Consider the following 22488-nt stretch of genomic DNA (forward strand, 5'->3'; position numbering starts at 1 on the left):
TTTGTTTTCATGCATTTTACACTTTCCGAGTTTATTCCGTAAATTCTTCAACACAAAATTTTGTATCCAGTTTCTAAGAAACGTCAGATTTTTACATTGCACTCTCCGCATATTTCAATACAAGAGTAATTTACAGCATACACTTTTCTCCAGTAAAACGTAATTGGCGATGAGCACTGCAAGAGAGAAATCAAAATTGTGAAAGGTCTCCTCTAAAACTTTACATTAAAAACGTTAATTACATACACGACATTGCAGGTAAAATCCTAACAAACATGCCATAATATTTTGACATTTGCAAGCAGCTCTCACAGGAAACCTAGTTATGAAACGTCATGAAACCTCATACATCCACGTGAAAAAGGAGTAATGATATATTTAAATGAAGAAGAGGATTTATTGACTTTTAATTTATAATTTTCGCTTACACGTTCATTTAATATTAGCGTATTTGTTTTAAAATAATGAAAAACTGTTACAGTGCATGCACGAGCTTTCAATCCATTATTTATCGCACGCTAGGAGAAAAGTGCTCACTATTCTTTCTTACACCCCTTACATAATTTTTGTAACTTTCTTTAGCGCTACTCCATTGTTACATACGTTTCTCGTGGATTCTGTTATGACACAAAACGATTTGTTTTAACTCGGGTTCATCTACACAAGTAAAGTAAGAGAAAACCGGAAAGAATGAATATTTCTAGTCTCGAGCTACTTCAGAAATGCATATCATTGCAAACAGGCGGTCGGTCATACTTAGAAGATGCGTACTGACCATCAAGAAGAAACAGTGACAGCATATTAAACGTTCGAAAAGAAAAGAAAACTACATTAAAGACGAACAGGGTTACAGACACAATTGAAACATTGAAATATTACTTCTACTAATAGTTATTGTGTGTGCATATTAAGCATGAACAATTTCGTAATTACTGGTGGAAGCGATGGTTTACAAAGAAATAGTATGTACCAATTCTAAGGAAATTTTGTGTAAAAATAGACTCTTATTATTGTAAGGTTTCACGTGTACCAGTACTATTTAAATTTAATTTCTTTTTGAGTGAGATGATTAAAATTATTTTCTTAGCTCTTACTCCTCAATATTGTAATTGTAACGTCAGCTTCAGGGAAACGAAGTGAGAATGGGTTTTATACGCTCATATTTCTGTATCGCAAGCAAAGCTAAAATCTTACTTGTACTTTGAAGGGTAGATCGAAACAGTTCTGTTTATTGAGATTTGTCTGTATGTATTCATTGGGCAATCCAAGATCACGAAGAATTTTATAAAACGCACTATTTTCATACATTAAAGACAGATGAATAATAGCTATCTGACATGGGATTTGTTTTTGGAACATTATCAGTTGCCTACGTAATAGTGAGAATTTCTACTAAACATCTGCGATGATCATTATGCCTCAAAGGTATGGGCGTTAGTTCTCCATTTACAATCAAATGCTCGTATATCTCTTTAGAAGTATGAAACAATTCGAATTTAGAGGCAAATTAGAACAAATTGTAATATTTCAAACCGTACTTAATTAGAATAGGTATTTGCAAATTTCAAACTCAAAGAGAAGAATAATTGTTTGGTAAATTTCTGAAACGTCCCGTGTTTTATTTAATTTTCTCTGAAACTGCTAAGTTATAAAGCAGTAAAAGCAATAAATAACTTAGAAATTCTCAAATATTTTCTCATAATGACGTCTTGATCATAAAGTAAAGAATTTAATCTTCTTATTTCGTAATTATTTCAGAGAACAAAGATCGTTTGTATCTAAAGTTCACTGTAAATGATTTGCCTATGAAATGTGATTGTTGATATATATGCAGTTATATAATTAGTACGTAGGTAAAACGCAAACTATGCTTTTAAGAAAACTTTATTAAAAGTATTGACAAGTCTAAACACAGTGAAACCGTTTATGATTGTATGAGAAACAAGCGTTTTACTTATATTTCGTGATTTTGGAAAGAAATTACCACGTTCCACAAACTCTACTTTTCTTATCTTCAAAGTTTACAACGATTGTGAGCCGTTTTGTTATCGAAGTTTCCACTATGATGTATTTGGAAAAAGATAAATATCTTCATTTCAAGAAGGGTGATTCATGAGTTAAGCATAAATATGATGTAAGAAGTATATAAATGTTGGATTCTCTGTGTTTTCGGTGAAGACTTATTTCTCTATGCCTCTAGTACTCGCACTTGTTGTTTCACAGTTACTACAAAATAACATTACACATCTTTTTTGATAGAGATATATTATGTTATTGAAGTTTTTTCACCACTTACACTGTGCTGTGAACAGAGTATACCTGGCAGTTACTACCACTGGAAACATAGTTTCAGGTGTAAAAGATAAATTGTTTAATGAGTGATGTGTTATTCGTATTGCCTTGTTAAATGTTTTCGTTCATGTTTATAAAAATGGCGTACATATCGATGACATCATTGAAAGTGAATGAGCAGGAAAACGTCATTTCATTTTGAATCCCAAGAGATAACTTTCAAAGTATTTCTTCAACTCGGTGTATTCTCTATGAAGTATGATTTATTTTAACCTAAAGGAAAATCATTCTTATTTGGAAAGTCATAATTTTGCCATCCCTTTGTCAGTCATGTTCTGTATTATTTAGATGGGAGGCATCATTGAAAATTTCTTCACCTTTCTTCATGCGTTTTTTGTTATATTAGTAGCAAAATCACGTTTCGAGGCGCTGGGTATCGATCTCAGTACCTCTCGCATGCTAAGCGAGCGCTCTACCACTTGAGTTACGCCCCCTTTGTTTTCATGCATTTTACACTTTCCGAGTTTATTCCGTAAATTCTTCAACACAAAATTCTGTATCCAGTTTCTAAGAAACGTCAGATTTTTTACATTGCACTCTCCGCATATTTCAATACAAGAGTAATTTACAGCATACACTTCTCTCCAGTAAAACGTAATTGGCGATGAGCACTGCAAGAGAGAAAACAAAATTGTGAAAGGTCTCCTCTGAAACTTTACATTAAAAACGTTAATTACATACACGACATTGCAGGTAAAATCCTAACAAACATGCCATAATATTTTGACATTTGCAAGCAGCTCTCACAGGAAACCTAGTTATGAAACGTCATGAAACCTCATACATCCACGTGAAAAAGGAGTAATGATATATTCAAATGAAGAAGAGGATTTATTGACTTTTAATTTATAATTTTCGCTTACACGTGCATTTAATATTAGCGTATTTGTTTTAAAATAATGAGAAACTGTTACAGTGCATGCACGAGCTTTCAATCCATTATTTATCGCACGCTAGGAGAAAAGTGCTCATTATTCTTTCTTACACCCCTTACATAATTTTTGTAAGTTTCTTTAGCGCTACTCCATTGTTATATACGTTTCTCGTGGATTCTGTTATGACACAAAACGATTTCTTTTAACTCGGGTTCATCTACACAAGTAAAGTAAGAGAAAACCGGAAAGAATGAATATTTCTAGTCTCGAGCTACTTCAGAAATGCATATCATTGCAAACAGGCGGTCGGACATACTTAGAAGATCCGTACTGACCATCAAGAAGAAACAGTGACAGCATATTAAACGTTCGAAAAGAAAAGAAAACTACATTAAAGACGAACAGGGTTACAGACACAATTGAAACATTGAAATATTACTTCTAGTAATAGTTATTGTGTGTGCATATTAAGCATGAACAATTTCGTAATTACTGGTGGAAGCGATGGTTTACAAAGAAAAAGTATGTACCAATTCTAAGGAAATTTTGTGTAAAAAATAGAGTCTTATTATTGTAAAGTTTCACGTGTACCAGTACTATTTAAATTTAAATTCTTTTTGAGTGAGATGATTAAAATTATTTTCGTAGCTCTTACTCCTCAATATTGTAATTGTAACGTCAGCTTCAGGGAAACGAAATGAGAATGGGTTTTATACGCTCATATTTCTGTATCGCAAGCAAAGCTAAGATCTTACTAGTACTTTGAAGGGTCGATCGAAACAGTTCTGTTTATTGAGACTTGTCTGTAGTTATTCATTGGACAATCCAAGATCACGAAGAATTTTATAAAACGCTCTTCTTACGTACATTAAAGACAGATGAACGATAGCTATCTGAAATGGGATTTTTTTTGGAACATTATCAGTTGCCTACATAATAGTGAGAATTTCTAGTAAACATCTGCGATGATCATTATGCCTCAAAGTTATGGGAGTCAGTTCTCCATTTACAATCAAATGCTCGTATATCTCCTTAGAAGAATGAAAAAATTCGAATTTAGGGGCAAATTAGAACAAATTTTAATATTTCAAACCGTACTTAATTAGAATAGGTATTTGCAAATGTCAAAGTCAAAGAGAAGAAGAATTTTTTTGGTAAATTTGTGAAACGTCCCGTATTTTATTTAATTTTCTCTGAAACTGCTAAGTGATAAAGCAGTAAAAGTAATAAATAACTTAGAAATTCTCAAATATCTTTTCATAATGACGTCTCGATCATAAAGTAAAGAATTTAACCTTCTTCTTTTGTAATTATTTCAGAGAACAAAGATCGTTTGTATCTAAAGTTCCCTGTAAATGATTTGCCCATGAAATGTGATTGTTGACATAAATGCAGTTATATAATTAGTACGTAGGTAAAACGCAAACTATGCTTTTAAGAAAACTTTATTAAAAGTATTGACAAGTCTAAACACAGTGAAACCGTTTATGATTGTATGAGAAACAAGCATTTTACTTATACTTCGTGATGTTGGGAAGAAATTTCCACGTTCCACAAACTCTACTTTTCTCATCTTCAAAGTTTACAACGATTGTGAGCCGTTTTGTTTTCGAAGTTTCCACTGTGATGTATTTAAAAAAAGATAAGTATCTTCATTTCAAGAAGGGTGATTTATGAGTTAAGCATAAATATGATGTAAGAAGTATATAAATGTTGGATTCTCTATGTTTTCGGTGAGGACTTATTTCTCTATGACTCTAGTACTCACACTTGTTCTTTCACAGTTACTACAAAATAACATTACACATCTTTCTCATAGAGATATATTATGTTATTGAAGCTGTTTCACCACTTACACTGTGTTATCAACAGAGTATACCTGGCAGTTAGTACCACTGGAAACATAGTTTCAGGTGTAAAAGATAAATTGTTTAATGAATGAATCCCAAGAGATAACTTTCAAAGTATTTCTTCAACTCGGTGTATTCTCTATGAAGTATGATTTATTTTAACCTAAAGTAAAATCATTCTTATTTTGTAAAGTCATAATTTTGCCATCCTTTTGTCAGTCATGTTCTGTATTATTTAGATGGGAGGCATCATTGAAAATTTCTTCACCTTTCTTCATGCGTTTTTTTTTTATATTAGTAGCAAAATCACGTTTGGAGGCGCTGGGTATCGATCCCAGTACATCTCGCATGCTAAGCGAGCACTCTACCACTTGAGCTACGCCCCTTTCGTTTTTATGTATTTTACACTTTCCGAGTTTATTCCGTCAATGTTTGAACACAAAATTTTGTATCCAGTTTCTAAGAAACGTCAGATTTTTACATTGCACTCTCCGCATATTTCAAAACAAGAATAATTTACAGCACACACTTCTCTCCTGTAAAACGTAATTGGCGATAAGCACTGCAAGAGTGAAATCCAAATTGTGAAAGGTCTTCTCTAAAACTTTACATTAAAAACTAAAAGTAAAGTTAATTAATAATACAACATAGAAGAGACTATGTATTATCAATTGCAGCATTATATTATGTTGAAGATATATATTTTTGGTAAATCCAATATCAAGAATTAATTACACCTTATTTTATAATCTTACTTCTACATAAAGGACACGGCGAAATAATATATACACGCGTCATTATCTATTAAATAGCACCAAAAACAAAAGTCTATAAAATATTCCCACTTTGGTATTCTAAATTCAGACAATTTAAAAATAACTACGATTCGAACAATAAGCCTTTGTTTATCATAGAACACAATATTAAGTATCTTCGTATCACAAGAGCACGACTTCACCAGGAGTAAACATGATTTGATTATATCTTAACTGATGTAATTTATAAACATACTTTTAATAAATGGAATAAAAAAAACTTTTTTCAATAAACGATAACACATTTAATAGATAAAATATTACTCTTTGTATCGACACAATTCGAACACTTTTCCTCTGCAGTACTTACCGTAAAAAGAATATTTTTTCCAAGAAAATGTTCTCTTTTTCTAAATTTTTCAGTACGACGTTATCTAAAACAGCTCAGTGTTTGCTAACACGAATTGTTAAGCCTCTCACAGGTTTTAGAGTAACGTGAATTTTACTTACTAATTGTCTAACTTTTGTTTCTCTTTTCAAGAATTTAATTCAGATTTATAGAATGTCCGTATGTGAATATACAATTAAAATATTTATACAAAACTTTATACCTACAAGTTGTACAGGCCGAAGTATCCACGGAATGGGAAACTTTCTTCAATAAAATTTTGTTTTTTCTTCGCACAGTTCGGTTTTAATTGTAATATCTCGATCCCTTAGTTACGATAAGCAAATATTCAATATTATTGTGGTTCCATTTTATTGTTGTCTTTCACAGTTTTAATTGGTTGTATGTGTAACAATACTAGTGGTTCAATTTAGTAAAGAAATGACGTAAGCAAAATAGAAGGAAAATGACAGAAATATAAATCTGGTAAGCGAGAGGTAACAGTGAGAATAGTCGGAAGATGTTAAACTTTGTAAAAAGAAAATTTCTCCTTTAAACCTAGTTAAGACATTATACATATGGTGTAAATATAGGTTCGGCTATCACGACTACGTGTATAACGATTTGTTGGTGTAGGTCTCACAATGACAAGTTGGAGATGTGACAAGGAGATACAGACAGTCTCACCGGACAATGTCTCACCCATATTATCTCTATACAGTCAGTATTTTTCAAGATGAGAAATTACACATCGCTGCAAAAAAATTCGACACTTTGTTGCATGCGTCTCATTAGAAAGAAATGGTTCTAGTTTTAAAAAAAAATTGCCAAACATTTTTCAGTCGAACACAAGAAATTAAAAATTTTGAGAAATTGAAATTATGAAAAAAACATTTTTTCACTTTTGAAATGTAGGCAAATAATAATACATAAATACAACATAAATAACCAAAAAAGTTATCTCAATCATTCAAATGTTAAAACAAACTACATGATGATTTGCCACAACCAGAAACCATACATAAAATAGAATTTAACAACTGTTCCTATTTCTATGTAGGTTAAAGTGGATGTGAAACACACGAATAAGAAAAAAACACCCCGACATGTAAATTACCAAATACAATACAATCACCACATGAACACATTGTATCAATATCAAACATGAACTTAATATAAATAAAAGAAAAATAACAGCAACCTTACTAATTAAAACACATGACCACTAAAATTAAAAAAAAATAAACATCCAGGAACATTTCTTTACATTATTTTTTTACTTTTACACACTATCTGTCACTCACATCTTTTACATAAATAATAAGCATGAATTGTTTAAGTTATCACCTTCAATTTTACCCATGCTCACGGATGCATCATTTCTCATACTAGTAGTTTTGAAACTAATATTCAAGTTTAATTGTTCTGTGTAGTACTTGAAAATGATCGCTCTAGTGGTCGAAACGTTGTACATATTCTAACAAATGAAAACTTCCAATTATCCTCCACTGTTCGTCTCATTAGTGATGCAATTCTATGTTTCACCATCAACTATTTCTAGTTTATTCATATAACATTTAATTATTTTTATGCAAATCTGAGTGTTTTTAGATTTAAATTTTAGCATATTATTTCGTATGATTTGTGAAAAATATTTATAATTTATTATGCTAAATTTGGACATTCATTTGATATAATAACGGATTTTAATTTAAACGTATCAAACCTCCTCTGAATCAGTATTAAGTTTAACAAGCAAAAACATTCAAATAAAATTAATACTTTGAAATACAGATATTGTTTTGGGTAAAAGAGGTGTCTGTATGTTGCCTAGGGAAAGCTAGCAGCAGCGCGTGTGGAACTTCTACACGTTTGGAGAGTGGTTCAATTGGATTTTTACAAGTTAAGTTTGATATAAGGCAAGTTATGTTGCCAAAGTTGAGCTAGAATAAATTTGCGTCAAAGAGTAATAATCTCAGATTTAAAGAATAATGGAAAACATCCAAAAATCGTTCTACATTTGTACTGGCACATCTAACTTAGGTAATGTAGTATAAGTACTAATGACAACCACGTATATACGTTTTTATAACTTCTTGTCATGGCTACGTAACTACTGCAGACAGTATTTTGCATGTGATTACCTAGTTCAAACTATATAACTTTAAACATAAAGTTCCATGACAGACATGTATGTAGTCACAGTTTTAAATCAACTATATTATGGTTATCTATTCATTGTCATTTAACTCTGTACAAAATAATTGTGTATATAACCTCAGCAGATATTTACAACTATGTTATAATAATAACTACACATATGAGACAGTTAAATGTATAGTTATAGTAATATTGTCTTACATGACATATTTTAAACTTGAAGTGACCTTAACAAATCACCTTATTTAAGGCATAATGAACATTATCATTTTAGCACATACGTAATCTATTAACATTAGGTCTAAGTTAGTTTTACTTCTGTTTAATAATGTTTTCACCACAATTCTATATTTCTACTTAACGGGTTTGCCATATATTCTTATATAGATTGAGTAGGCTTGATCAATGGTGAATGAACTTCAAGTGGTTTGTTGAAAATGGAACGGGGTATTACCCATATTAAAGTTTAGAACTCTGTTGTTTCATGTGAGTATTTTAACTCTTGGTTATTGTGGAGGAGTAAGTTTGAACTCGAGTACCAAAACAAAACAGATTATTGCAACACTACAGATGTAAGGAAGAGAGTGTTGTAAGGTACGTTATTAAATCGTACTGTTTACTAAGATTGTGGGACTTTGATATTTTCTCACAAAACTGTAAGAATGTTACTGTCTTTTATTTGAAATGTTTCCTGAGTCTTTTACTTAAAACACTGCACTAGTATCTCTCCTTTTTAATCTTTTCTTTAAATGTTAGCTTTGACTAAGTTTTAGTTTCCCATTCTTTGTGTGTACTTTTATATTGTTTTAATAATTTCATATTACACGTTTTGCTTTTTTTTTACCTTATTTTTTGTTCTGTCTCTCTGTATGGTAGTTTGTATGCTTGCTGCAGGTGAAGAAATGCCTATTTCAGATTTTTCTATTTAAAGGTGAATTTTCAACAAATTTAATAATTGACTTAGAAACTGTGCTTTGGTTAGGATAATTCCTGTGTGTTTGCCATATTTTTAAACACTTTAGTTTTTGAGTAAAAAATGAAACAAAATATGCGGGTCCTCGAACTCAAGTTCCTCTCGGTCGTTCGGCTGTTTCCGTGACGTCTTACAACTATGACGTAATAGTTGCCAAACACGCTTCGTTGCGCGCCGACCATTTTGTACCTTTCAGTGCTGGTGTTTTATGTAAATCTATCGGTGCTTTTTTCGGATTACATACTTTGTGAGACTATTTTTTGTCTTGATATTGCTACTTTATGTTTGTTTTATGATAACATGGTTTACTGCGTTGCTTATATTTGTAAAAACGGTTCATCATTGGGCAAAAGCTTCTTTTCGTTTCTGTAGATGTTTTTGTATCATTTTTACATGTGGAAAAGTTTGAAGAATACCATTTTTCAAATTTAACTTTTCAAGATAAATTGAAATAAGACTATGTTTTCAACATGTTGAAGTAATCAAGTGCATGTTATGTATTTAAAAAACATTGTAGACTTGTAAACAATCAAATATAAACTCCATAACATATTTCCATAACTCATCATAATAAAATTAATCTTAACACAGTACTTTGACATTGTCATATTAAATGTAAACCTCATAAAGCATGTTGTTTTAATATATAATCTTATTTCTTCAGTATCACTCACAGTTCCGCTGCTCTCGCTCGTGGAACTGTCTTCATCACTAGAACTTATCAGATCTGTATCAAAAGGAACTGTTCTAGGTTCGTTCAGAGTAGGCTCGAATTGATATGGCGGTACTCGACACTGTTCAGAACACAAAGTCAAAAAAGACTCCGCCTCTGTTTTTCCATATGCACTGGCCATGTTTATTTACAATTAACACGCTGGCGTTGGCAGTTTGTTTGGCAACTATTACGTCACAGTTCTTTTCCTAGCGGCAAACGTAAAAATTAAAACGTTCGAATTGCCGCTCTGAAAGGATTCTTTCTGCACCAAGTTCTATGTTTCATTTATTAGCACATATGTTTTATAAAAAATGTGAACCTGCAAAATTAATCAGTATGAGTAGTTCTTTTGACTGCAAAGTTTTACTTTTTATGTAAAATCACCTTTAAGAACTTTGTAAAGATTTACACTGAATACTGTTCTGTTTTTTTTTTCCAAAAGTATTTTTTTTACAGGAACATTAAATGAATAGCAGTAAAACTTGTTAAACATTTAACTTTCTTATAATTGTGTATTTAATTAGAAAAGAAAATTTATGCAAATTTTAGGTGGCTTGAATCTTGATTGTCCAGGAATAAGTAAAATGTTAGAAATAAATTGGGACTAAATTGAGATTTTGTGTTCAGAAGAAGTTTAGTGTGAACAAAACTGTATTTTTCTTCTTTACAACACTACAAGATTTTTAGTTTTTTTTACTGTGTGAATGATCCTCAAGTTCAACTTTCCAGCTCCTGGTGGTCACATCAGTGATCCTGAACAAGATGAGTCTGAAGAAACCTCTGAAGTAAAAATATGTCCGTCAGAGGGAAAGTGTACCAATAAACAGTAGAAGTGAAACTATGGGAGTAGAGGTGACAGTCACTCTACAACACGTACAGGTTTGTCCATTTCCCCTTTTTTTTTTTTTGTCTAGGTATGCTGCTATATTAATTTTAGTTTTAAACAAAAATGCCATCAAATATTAAATTTCTCGAAGTGAGTTGAACATATGTAGTGTAGCTCTTACAGTAACATCCAGAGAACATTATAAAGGCAGGGGATCATCAACAAAACAGAGGGTCACTTTTTAAGCAACCTGATGCAAAACCTTTTATGTGAGAGTAGTTATAGAAGGCTGTGGGTTTCCTCTACTACATATGGGTTGAATCCATGTTAATCTGTTTTATTCTTTTCAGTCAGTCTTACAAACCATTTTAAAATGTAAAACTAAACAGTGATTTCTTGTATATCAACATTCAATGTGTACATATAAATATATCAATTATTTTTAAAGCTGACAATTGTATTTCCTATCTTGCAGTAGGCAAGATGTGTAACTATGGACAAAGTTTTATCACCAAGAAGAGCACTTTTGGAGCATAAGAAGAAAAGGCAGGGACTTTAGTCCATCCATCCACCCCCACTGTTTGTGTTACTGAGCTCCTATTAGAATCAAACTATCATATCTCTTGTGATGACTGAAATTTCACTCTAGAAGGCTTCGTGCCTTATTATAAGATAAGAACTAGAATATATTTAGTAATGGTTTTAATTTTAAAATGAAATATTACATTTATTTAAAACTTTTGTCACATTGTGATAATTACATACAGTTCAAAATGTTTTAGATGATTGGGTGGAAATCACTTAGATTTTACATGTAGAGAGAAATTGGAGTTACCAGTTGTTATGTTGCTAGGACCCAGGTGGGATGTTTGTTGGCATTATAAGCATAACACCAAAGCTTGAAGTGGTATGTGATGTTATCTTGTTTTCTTTAGGAGGTATAAAACCTCTCCACTGTTCCACTGTCATTAAACTGTCTTGGGTCTACACCATATATCTTACTCTCTTACTTTTCCCTTTCATTCAAGTAGGAGTGGTAAGATACAACACAAAGTAACAATGAACAGATGCATACAGGTTTTCATTAAGGAGTCTAGTATATCCACTGCTGTGAATAATAGTTCACAACTGTAGGTTTCTCGGAAGGGTAAGGTTCAACAAACACTACAGTAAATGCTTACTGGATAGAGGAACTACATTTCTCTTTTCAAAATGTCATGTAAGATGGGGAAGGAATGAAACAAAGTAGTACATGGATAAAACAAATGAACCCTGTCATTACAGACTCAATCTGTGTGACTGTGTTCATAACCATCACTTTCCATACTATAACTTTTAAAATGATATGTGTATCTTTGCAAAATCTGACTAGCTTTCTGTAAACATTACAAGTCTTTTGTACACAAAAAATTCAAAGCTTTTGATTAAGTATTTTCACTAAAATTAGGTTTTCTTTTTCTTCAAATTCAAGAATTTTACAAACCAGTCCTCTTTCTCTTTTCCTCCTTTTCATAAACTGCATTACACCAATCTTTATTTAAGTGTTTTTAGTCAATGATAAATAATGTAGTAACTAAAAAATATAAGTTCAGGGCTATAAGATATTATACACTGTGGATAGTGTTAATTAATTTATTTTGTCAGTTAATATTTCATGATTGTTGTTTTGTTTTTTACCATAAGAGAGTTAAAAGCAGGTTGTTATTGGAAGTTGTGTGATAGATGTCAAGGCTACAGAGATTTCTAGAATGCCTCAATACAAGATATAAAAAGTGGCAACAACCATATAAGAGGTCACAGAGTAGGAAGTGAGCCAAAAGTAAAGCTAAGGGAAAGAGAGTTTCAGTCAGAGAAAAGTTAGAAAATGTGAAATTAACCATTTCAAATAATTTAGCTTGTCAACTGCATTTTAAACCAATTGAATTTGGCCTAAGTGGATTTTTGTCAAGAAGAAAACCATTTAGTATTTAGATACAGTTGTGATACATGTAGTGTGAAGTTTTATCCTGTGTAACTTGTTTTAAACATATTTTAAAATAAGTGGTGTTCATTTATTGTTGAATTTATCTTCAATAAATTGCAACCACTCACTGTAAAAATTAAATTATTATATGCACTATTTAAAAGTTTTTCACTAGGATGAAATCAGAACATTGGAATAATTGTGGTTCTTTAACAAAGTGTTGGGAGTGGGTGTGCTTTAAGGTCCAATGCACCAGTGTCCAATATTTTTTTCATAGTTACCAAAAATGTATTAAAATTTTCACCACATGGCAAAAAAAATTAACTGTGTTTTTATAGATGGGTTAAAACTACATAGTAATGTTTTTAATTATTTATTGATAGAATTAATTACACTTAAAAAATAGGTGATAGAAGTAAAGCACCAGTTCACCACAGGTCAATAGCTGTTTTGCCATGTGGCAAGTGGTGACCATGTTGGACACCATGGATCTAAGGGATCCAGAGTAAGTGGGAAACAATACTCTTTTTCTCTCTTCACATGTCTGCTAGTGATGAACATGTTTGACTGTCAAACAAAATGAATCTAATAATTACATGTTCGTATTCTGTTTGAGAAGGAGAAAGTGGTGTTTCTGTTTAGAATTTTCAAATAAAAACTAATTGATAAAATGTTTTAAAATGCATTTATTGTAAATAGAAACATTTAACTGCTTCATAAGCTTTAATACTTTTAAAGGCAAACATATTTGGCAATGCATTTGATGCACATATTGAACTGGAAACACTGGTTTTGGTAAGTGGATATTTCTAAGCATCTGTTTAAAATCTCACAAGAATTTTTTAAAATTACTTTCCTGATTCAGTAAAGTGAAACTTCACTTACTCAGGACCTCGTGTAAGGAAAGTTTTACTTTCATAGCTTAGCACACATGCTTTTCTGGCCATCTTCATGAAAGGTAATTAAAGATTGTCAAATCAAATTATAGATGATAACAACCAGAGTAACCAAACAATAATAAAGCTGTATTATATTTAATTTTACTTTTTTTTTCATAAATCAACAAACATGGTAGTGGACATGAAGTACTATTGACACCCAACTTGAAAATAGAATAACAACTGTTCTCAGTGTTCTGGAAATGAAACTTGTATTTATATCTGAGAAAAGAAGGAATATAGTTTTCTAAATCCTGGCTTGATTTGTTGAAAGTAGAATAAGTTGGTAATAATATGCTATGCAGATACTATATACCTCACTGCTATATAGTATATAAGACACAAAAATCTGTTTGTCTCTTTGTTCATTATCTTACTAATCCAGGTCCACTGGACAAATCTTAACCAAACTGTGTGAAATGTTTTCAGACGAGGTCTAAAACAGAAGTGCTTTCAATATATGACTGTCCTTCTTCATGAGAGTAAAGGTGAAGATAATTTGGAAAAGGGGGCATATTAATAGGGGGTTCACAACTACTCCACCCCCATTATCGCTGGTATTTAACACTGATGTAAGTTAACATTAAATACATTTATAGATGGTCTCTTGTTCTTAAACCAAAGAGTAAAATATGTTTATAAAATTTTCCCTGCTACGCATACACACAATGTGGAGGAGAGCACACGAACATTTAATATATATATCTCAGAGACTGTAATAGACTCTCTATGGAGGAATAAAATGAACAAGAAATGACTGCCTTTGTTGCAGTAATATATAAACTGAGATAAAGTTTCTATTCCAACAGCTGCAATAAGGCTGATATGAAGAGCTGTTGTTTGAGTTATACCAATTTCCTACTTCGACTTGTCTGTAAGACACTTCTGTGGCCATTGATTGTCTGTTAATTAATCTTTTAAAACGCTGTAGAAAGACATTAACAGCTGGGTGTTGGTAGCAGGTAACAGAATGCACCCCTACTGACACTACATTAGACACTACTTCTTTCTACAGAGTCATCCTGATCATTACACAGTGTAATAAATGAATGTTTTAAATGAATTGTGTGAAAATCAGAAATTTTGTCATTTACTATATCTCTACCCCCAGATTTTTTTTTAAGTTCATGACCCAAATAAAGTAGGGATACCTCAGCTTGATAAATACAAAACATAAAATTCTGAGTTATTTTTATGGTTCTAGTTTAGAATTTATTAGGTCATGTGCTAGTTTATGCCTAGGTGTCACAGTACATAGCATGAATCATCACTGATGGTACCTACTGCTTGGTGGGATAGTTCACCAGATACCAACTTGAGTGTGATGTTGTTTTATGACTGACACAAATATAATATGTTCTTCTGGATTATTGCAATCTAAGTAGTGATTGGCCAGCTACAGGGTGAACATAAATCATGTGATTAGTTTCTGTTTTGAAAGGATTGTAACTTGTTGTAAAGTGCAGCATTTTTATCTAGGTGTGTTCCGAGTTTGTAGTGCATATTTTAATTATACATTTTCCTTTTGAGTCTGTTTTAATTTTCATTCCACTTTTCAAACTTATTTTGCAAAATGGTAAACATGTGAAATAATTATAGATTATCAAGAAGTTAGAACTTGTGTTTGGTAAACTCCATCTTCTTTATAATATCATATTTTCTCACACTAATCTTCCATCTAAATAAATCAATGAGTCTGTCAGTATGCAGGGTGTGGATTACACAAATGCCTCTGTTTTTTAAACTACAATAATTAATCATATCAGTACTTCCTAAGTTCATTTTTCATACTGTGGATCTCTTAAAATCTAATGTTTGAGTTTATTTTATATAGCCTCGACAAAACTAATGGGGAGATCTAGTCAACAGAAAAAGTATTTTAAAAAGAAGCCATTATCCTCAATCAAAACATAAATTTTAACATCTTAAGATAATATATTTTAGCATTTGAAATCCACTATGTTCAGCCGTATTGACTTGCTTATAATGTTCCTTGGCTATATTGTGCATACTGTTTGAAAGATACTTGAAGGTTTTCCTCACAGGGTTAAGGAATAATTGGATAGCTGTTCATCCCTATTGTGCCTTCTATTAAGTAAATCATTATGATCTGTTTTTAAAAATAGTTTTTTGTGGTCATCAATTGCACTGTTTCAGGTGTTGTTGTTCCTTCAGACTCTCCACTGTGTTTCACATCCTTCTAGTGAAGATTGATAGCCCATATTATATTCTACTTTTCCTGTATGTACCACATCTTTCTTGTACAGGTGAAGAGTATACCTGGTTCAGAGGTGGTATGGTCTCACACATCAGTTCTTTGAATTTGACTCTGTTGTCTTTGGGTGTGTCCTTTGGATGGTTTTGAAGGATGCTTCCTTTCTCCTCTCACACTGGTTCTTCCACCTGTTCAATGTGAGATTCTAGTTATTTATGTAATAGGATGTAATGTACTGTATTGGAAGTTGTAACTTTCCTAAACTGTAAATATATTTCTGGAAGGTTCTTACCTCATTTCACACTTCCCACCTTTTCTCTTCATTAAAACCTAATGATTCCAAATTCTAACAGAACTCAAAGTGACATCTGATAGAATTGAACAGAGGAAGTCATAAGCATAATGAGAATACCTAGCACTCTCACTGGTGGAGGGTTATCACATGATAATTTTCATGAATAATTTGCAATCAAGAGGAGGCACAAAGCTTGTGACATGCTTGAAAACAAGTTTTGAATATAGATGGCAGCACCGAATGATAATATCTATTGATGTAAAAGGATTCTTTGTTTGTTTTTGAATTTCGTGCAAAACTACACGAGAGCTATCTCAAGTGGCTGTCCATACTTAGCAATGTAAGACGAGAAGGAAGGCAGCTAGTCATCACCACCCACCACCAACTCTTGGGCTACTCCTTTATCAACAAATATTGGGATTGACTGTCAAATTATTATGCCCCATGTCTCAAACAGCAAACATGTTTGGTGTGAAGAGGATTGGAACCCACAACCTTCAGATTATAAGTCGAGTGCCTTAACCATCTAACCATGACGTGCCTATGTAAACTGAGATAAGTACTTATCAGAAATACATCAGAACAGAAAATTATATATATCATAACAATATTATAGAATACGATATGCAGATACAAAATAAATATGCAGGTTAACCAGTCTGTAAAATGGTATTCCTGACATATAGAAAATACAATTCAAATCATAAAATTTAGAAATGCTAAATATTGAAAACATCTAGACCTCTTCTAGCCTACCAAGGAAAGAAAAAAATGTACTGTTACAAGTTAGTTATTTGATTCAACAGCTTACATCAACAAAAGTTTATATTCAAGAATAATTATTTCAGTCCCAGCAAATACAGTTGCATAGCTCAGAAAATTTCAAGGAACTTTTAATGTGTGATCACACTAACTGTTACAAGGTTTATAGATCAAAATAATCCATAGTGTTATTAATATTGTAAGGCTTAAAAGCATAGATTTACTAAAATGGATTAATTTCTGCATACAGTTTTAGTGGAGCTGTTGTATTAAAGATTCAAAACTAACATCATATTGTGAGGACATCTTGAATGTAACAGCTAAACACATTTACAAAACGTTATGAGTGTAACCTGAATGAATGGTGCTTACTTGTGATAATGTACCATTTACTTTTTATCAGTATTTTAGAGTGGAATTTGTATAATTAAATAATTAATTGTGCACAATTTTCTAACTGCTGTATAATAAATTTAATGGAAAGCATACAGTTTTATCACCTTACAAAAATATAGGACTAGAAATATGTTAATCCATTACTTTTTGAAAGGCACAATAATTTTATCAGTAGCATGTGATAATATGTTCAAGTTCCAGCACATAACAGATTCTAATGGTGTTCTCTTTTAATGTTTTAGGGGTTCACGAACTGTGTATACAGCCATAGCAACTGCTACTGTGTCGGAAGTTACAATTAAAGAGATTAATATAACCCAGCAACCCAGAAAAGAGCTTATCATCATCCAACATTTAGTACTGACAGAAAACAAACATCCAAACATAGTAAACTATTTGGATAGCCATCTTGTTGGTGATGAACTCTGAGTAACTGTTGTTATTCTTACGTATAAGTTAGTTCTCTTTTATTTTTAATCTTACCTGTTATAGAGTGTTGGTTAATGTATTCTCTTTATTTAAATTATAGTTATAAATAATACATGATAGTTTTAGTGTTGTAGGTTGCAGCCACATTTGCTTCTGATACAATGACTTTTAATTTATTACATATATAAATAACTTTGAAAGTACATTATATTTTCCTTCTTAACTTCTTCCAGTATGTTATCTCTTACCAACACTGTTTAGTTTTTACCATACTTTATTCATCTTCCTTGTATGTTCCACACACAAAGTGTTATATAAGTGGTTGTTGAAATTATTTTATTCAGGAAAGGTTGAGTTTGTTAAGTTATTAACAGTTTATACAATACTCTCAAATGTAGCATTATTTACAAAACTGTAAACATTGTTTAGTGTGTAATACAATACTTAAAAAAAAAATTCAGACAGAAAAATGAAAGTTAGAGAATGAAGAAATAACAAAAATGTAGAAAAGTGGTCTGTGACAGTTCAGTTTTCCATAACACTTTTGAAATTGCTCCTGTAATTTTTTCTATGAATCACACATTTTTCTAGAAAATATAAATCTCACACTTAAAGAATGTTAAACAACTGATGTCACTTTACTTCCTACTTCATGTACAATTGTTTGAAGAACTTTTCTGTTTTGATAAGACATATGATTACTGACAGAATATTAAGAGAGGAAAAATAAATTATTTTGTCTCATTATTATGTATAATAAAACATAAGTAAAATGTTAAGCTTTGTTTCTTTAGATAGTAATGGAATGTTTATCAGTTGGCTGTATGACTGATGTTTGAGCCCAAACCTGTCTTTCCAAAAATGAAATAGCAGCAGTTTGTGAAGAAGAATGTTATATTGATTGTTATAAGTAACTAACAAGAGGTTTTTTTACAGAAGATATCTGATGATTGTAATTTATTTAAAAGTTTGTCCAATAATTATTATAGATTCTTGTCAAAACTCTGGATACTTTCTTCCATAAACTTTCATTTCTCTAGTGATGACAAACATTTTAAATAACATTTCAGAGAGTAACAATGAATTTACATCCAAAATTGGTGAAGTTATCATATTGTAAACTCTGTAGTTCTTTCTATAATTACAGAAAGTTTCACCTCCAATGCATTTCATGGAGGAACATCTTAAACAAGTGTACAAAAATTCTTATTAATTTACTTTTGGCAAGTTTTAACTGCACTAAATATCAGATAAAACTTATACCATTTTAATGTTAAATGCATAGCACATTTTTAATCTTCTATCATACAAGTTATTAATTTGAAAAAGAGTAACATTAAGAAAGAACTGATAGTTCAAATGAAATACATACCATATAAACTTAGAGTGATTTGTCATGAAAATGGGTTAAAAATTTACAATTACAGAATTGGTTTTATCCAAAATCACAAAACTAATTAAAGTTATGAAGAACACATATTTAAAAACTACTGCAGGCAACAGCCCAGTCTTTCAAGATCACCTGGTAACTTGAAAAATCTACTGTGTGTGTTGTGCAAGCAGTATTATGCTAAGCGTTGTTTATCTATAATCATAAAATGGTGTGTGTGTATGTGTGACCACCAGAGCTCCAAAAGGAAAGAACCAAGAAAAGTGAAGTTTTGAACCCATACAAAGTGGACCCTATGAGTAGTGTACCTGGGTATTAGTACTGATTCATGTGTGCACTTATCATCTCAATGAGGCAAGGTAGAAAAAAACATGTAGTAAAGAAGTGATTTGTTACATAACATCTAATACGTAGAAAAGTGAAAAGATTTTGGTAAAGATGTCATCTAACAATGGCTTCTGTGTCATGCTACTCAGAAAGAAAAATAACAGGCTATACTTTTATACTAAAATAGGTTCAAAATATCCACAATGAAATAGAAGTGGACTGGACCCCTTTTGAGGGGCCATGCCATTTCATTATGAGTTGGAACCCATACCATCCCACCAGTACTGAAAGTCATATATAACCTATACACTTCATACAAGGGGGCCCATGCACCTAGAGACAATGGCTAGTCTACCTCTGTCACATAGAGTATATAAACCTAATAACTTGGGCTAGCTGGGAACTGTCATTTATATAACAACATTTAATACATAGAAAATACAATGTGTTAACATAATGGTGCTTTCCTGCAGTGTATTTTGTCATGTTGCTTAGTAACAAAAGTATAGCCTAATATAGTACTATAAATATAAATGAAATATGTAAATTAGAAAATTGGAAGATGTGTGTTGATTTCTTAACTTAGAGCCTACACTGATTAAAGAACTTTGTTTTTTATTAAAATAACTGGTAACATAACAGCAAATACCTTAATTCAGAAATGAGTTAAGTTTAAAATTACTCAGGGGTAGTCACTCAAGGTTGTTGGTGTCAACCTACAAAGCCCACACTTTACTCATTGCCAGCTTTATGCTGGGTGTTGGTGTTAGTGAAAATCTCTATCTCTTGGCAGCAGATGGTAAAACAACTAATATATCAACCTAATAACCCAATAAGTAACATGTTAAGATATTTGTCTTTGAAATAAATTCATATTTCATTTAGGTTCTCCAGGCAATAGAGTTTCTACACCATAACATAATTTATAGAGATATTAAAAGTGATAACATTTTACTTGGAAAAGAATGGACCATGAAACTAGGTAAGTTTTTAGACATACAATATCTTTGTGAAATCGAGCATTTCTAAGTATTTTAGGTTGTTTGTAACAGTTTTCTCATTTGGTAGATTACTTGACAGTATATACATATGTTATGAAAATGTTGAAACATCACATATCAGTGGTTTACTTGATTATTTTTATAAAAGCATAAAATATGTACATGTAAGTACAAATGTTTCCAGTTCTCATGTTTAATACATCCTCAATGATTTGTAAGAAAATATATTCATGTTTTTCTTTTATTTATCTTAACTAATTGGTGTTATCATCACTGGTTGGCACTCGTCCTTGGATGGCTCCAGAATTAATAAAATGGAAAAAGTACAGACCGGAGGTTAACATCTGGTCCCTTGGTAGTACAGCCATTGAAATGATTAATGGCAAACCTCCTTATCATCAGGAAAATTCTGACGTGGTAAGTGTTGGTAACCGGTACTTACAGCCAAGGAATAAGAGTACATTGAATTTCAATTTTCTCCTTGTTTGGATATCTTTCATTTTTCTTCTTTGTAAATAGTTTTAAGTTTTAAAAGTTACAAAATCATCAAATTAGATAGAAAATTAAATACTTTGGTATAACAACAACAACAAAATATTTGATTTAATAAATCTCTGAGGGACTTCCAGTGAATAAAGTTAATCTTTCACTAACAATTTCAAGATCTTTTAATAACTTGGGTGCATTAATGCTTTGCTTTAATTAAACTCAAATGTTTCTCCAATAAAGTTAATCATAAATATTGTCATTGTTTCACAAAACACAAATTCTTAAAAGCTACATTTTAGTATTTTAAAACACAATCGTCTGCTTTGTCCAGAACGTCTTTCACCAACTACAGGGAATAACTATAATAAAGACAAAAACAAGACTGTTCACATTATTCAAACATGTAGATGTATTAAAGATGATGATGAACAGTGGAACAATGAAAACAACAATGAACATTTGACAATACTGTATACAGTAACAAACAGATAATTATTAAATGTTGTGGAGTGTATTATATTATTATCTTTAAAATTTATAAACTACAGTGCTTTTTGCCATAGTATTTCTGTCGAAACTTTTAGAATGTTCACCATCAATGAGTTTTCCTTATGCTTATAAATCAGTTTGCCTATCTGTTATTTCATTAAGAAATATAAAAAAAATTCTTATTTTTGTTAACGTAGAATATTGCTTGATACATAAATATTCAAACTGCAGATATTTTTAACTGAATCATATAAATTAAAAGTGGTGGCATATGTTCAAATGAGAAAACAAGCAACTACATTAAGGCCTTAAATAGCTCTGCTTTCATTGTGAATATGCCCCCTGCCTGGTAGCTCAGCAATAGATTTGGGGTTTCATTATATTATGCTACCAATATTAAGTACCAAAAAGGATAATTTGTTTGTGTTAACATGAAGCTTTTAACATACATATTTTCATGTACAAACGAAAAATGAAAAGTAAGACGGTAATCATTTAATCATAAGCTACATTTTGATTCACACATCTCGTTTTACCCTCTTGCTATAGGAAACTGTGTTGCCCCAACTAAATACATTAATACTAATATAATGGTTTGCTTGAAAACTATATGAGTTCCCTTAACTGAAAGCCATTCATGTGTATACTTTTCAGATTTATACTGTAGAAACTATATAAAATGAAAAGTTAATCTTATAACTTTGTGACATCATAGGACATTCTAACATCTATGAATTTCTATGGAACATTGACTTTGAATTGTTAAACACTAGAACGTTAATATATGTGCAAATTGTTTTTAAATAAGATTACTATGTTATATATCTGGAATACAACTAGATGTATGTTTCAGTACTGGACTGAATGGATGTATGTTTCAATACTGGACTAACCAGTTGT

General features: G+C 31.3%; 1 protein-coding gene across 2 annotated transcripts; it reads left to right on the top strand.

Moving 5' to 3' along the window:
• The first annotated feature begins 10612 nt into the window (after positions 1-10612).
• On the top strand, positions 10613-18918 carry LOC143252425 (serine/threonine-protein kinase PAK 3-like). 2 transcript variants are annotated; one of them, XM_076504509.1, is made up of 3 exons: positions 10618-10947; positions 11370-11440; positions 17706-18918. In XM_076504509.1, the coding sequence occupies exons 2-3, from the start codon at positions 11388-11390 to the stop codon at positions 17890-17892; spliced, it is 240 nt and encodes a 79-aa protein (XP_076360624.1). In that variant the 5' UTR covers positions 10618-10947; positions 11370-11387; the 3' UTR covers positions 17893-18918. The 2 variants fall into 2 exon arrangements, 1 of the variants encoding a protein (XP_076360624.1); XR_013028988.1 differs by lacking the exon at positions 11370-11440 and having other exon boundaries at positions 10613-10947.
• The last annotated feature ends 3570 nt before the right edge of the window (positions 18919-22488 follow it).

Source organism: Tachypleus tridentatus, chromosome 6 (genome assembly GCF_004210375.1).
Source record: "Tachypleus tridentatus isolate NWPU-2018 chromosome 6, ASM421037v1, whole genome shotgun sequence".
NCBI classification, from domain to species: Eukaryota; Metazoa; Arthropoda; class Merostomata; order Xiphosura; family Limulidae; genus Tachypleus; species Tachypleus tridentatus.

Bases quoted from the DNA above. Each gene is read 5' to 3' on its own strand.
- LOC143252425 (XM_076504509.1), top strand. From the start codon at position 11,388: ATGGACAAAGTTTTATCACCAAGAAGAGCACTTTTGGAGCATAAGAAG. The intron at 11,441-17,705 runs GCAGGGACTTTA...TTAATGTTTTAG, and splicing joins TTGGAGCATAAGAAGAAAAG to GGGTTCACGAACTGTGTATA.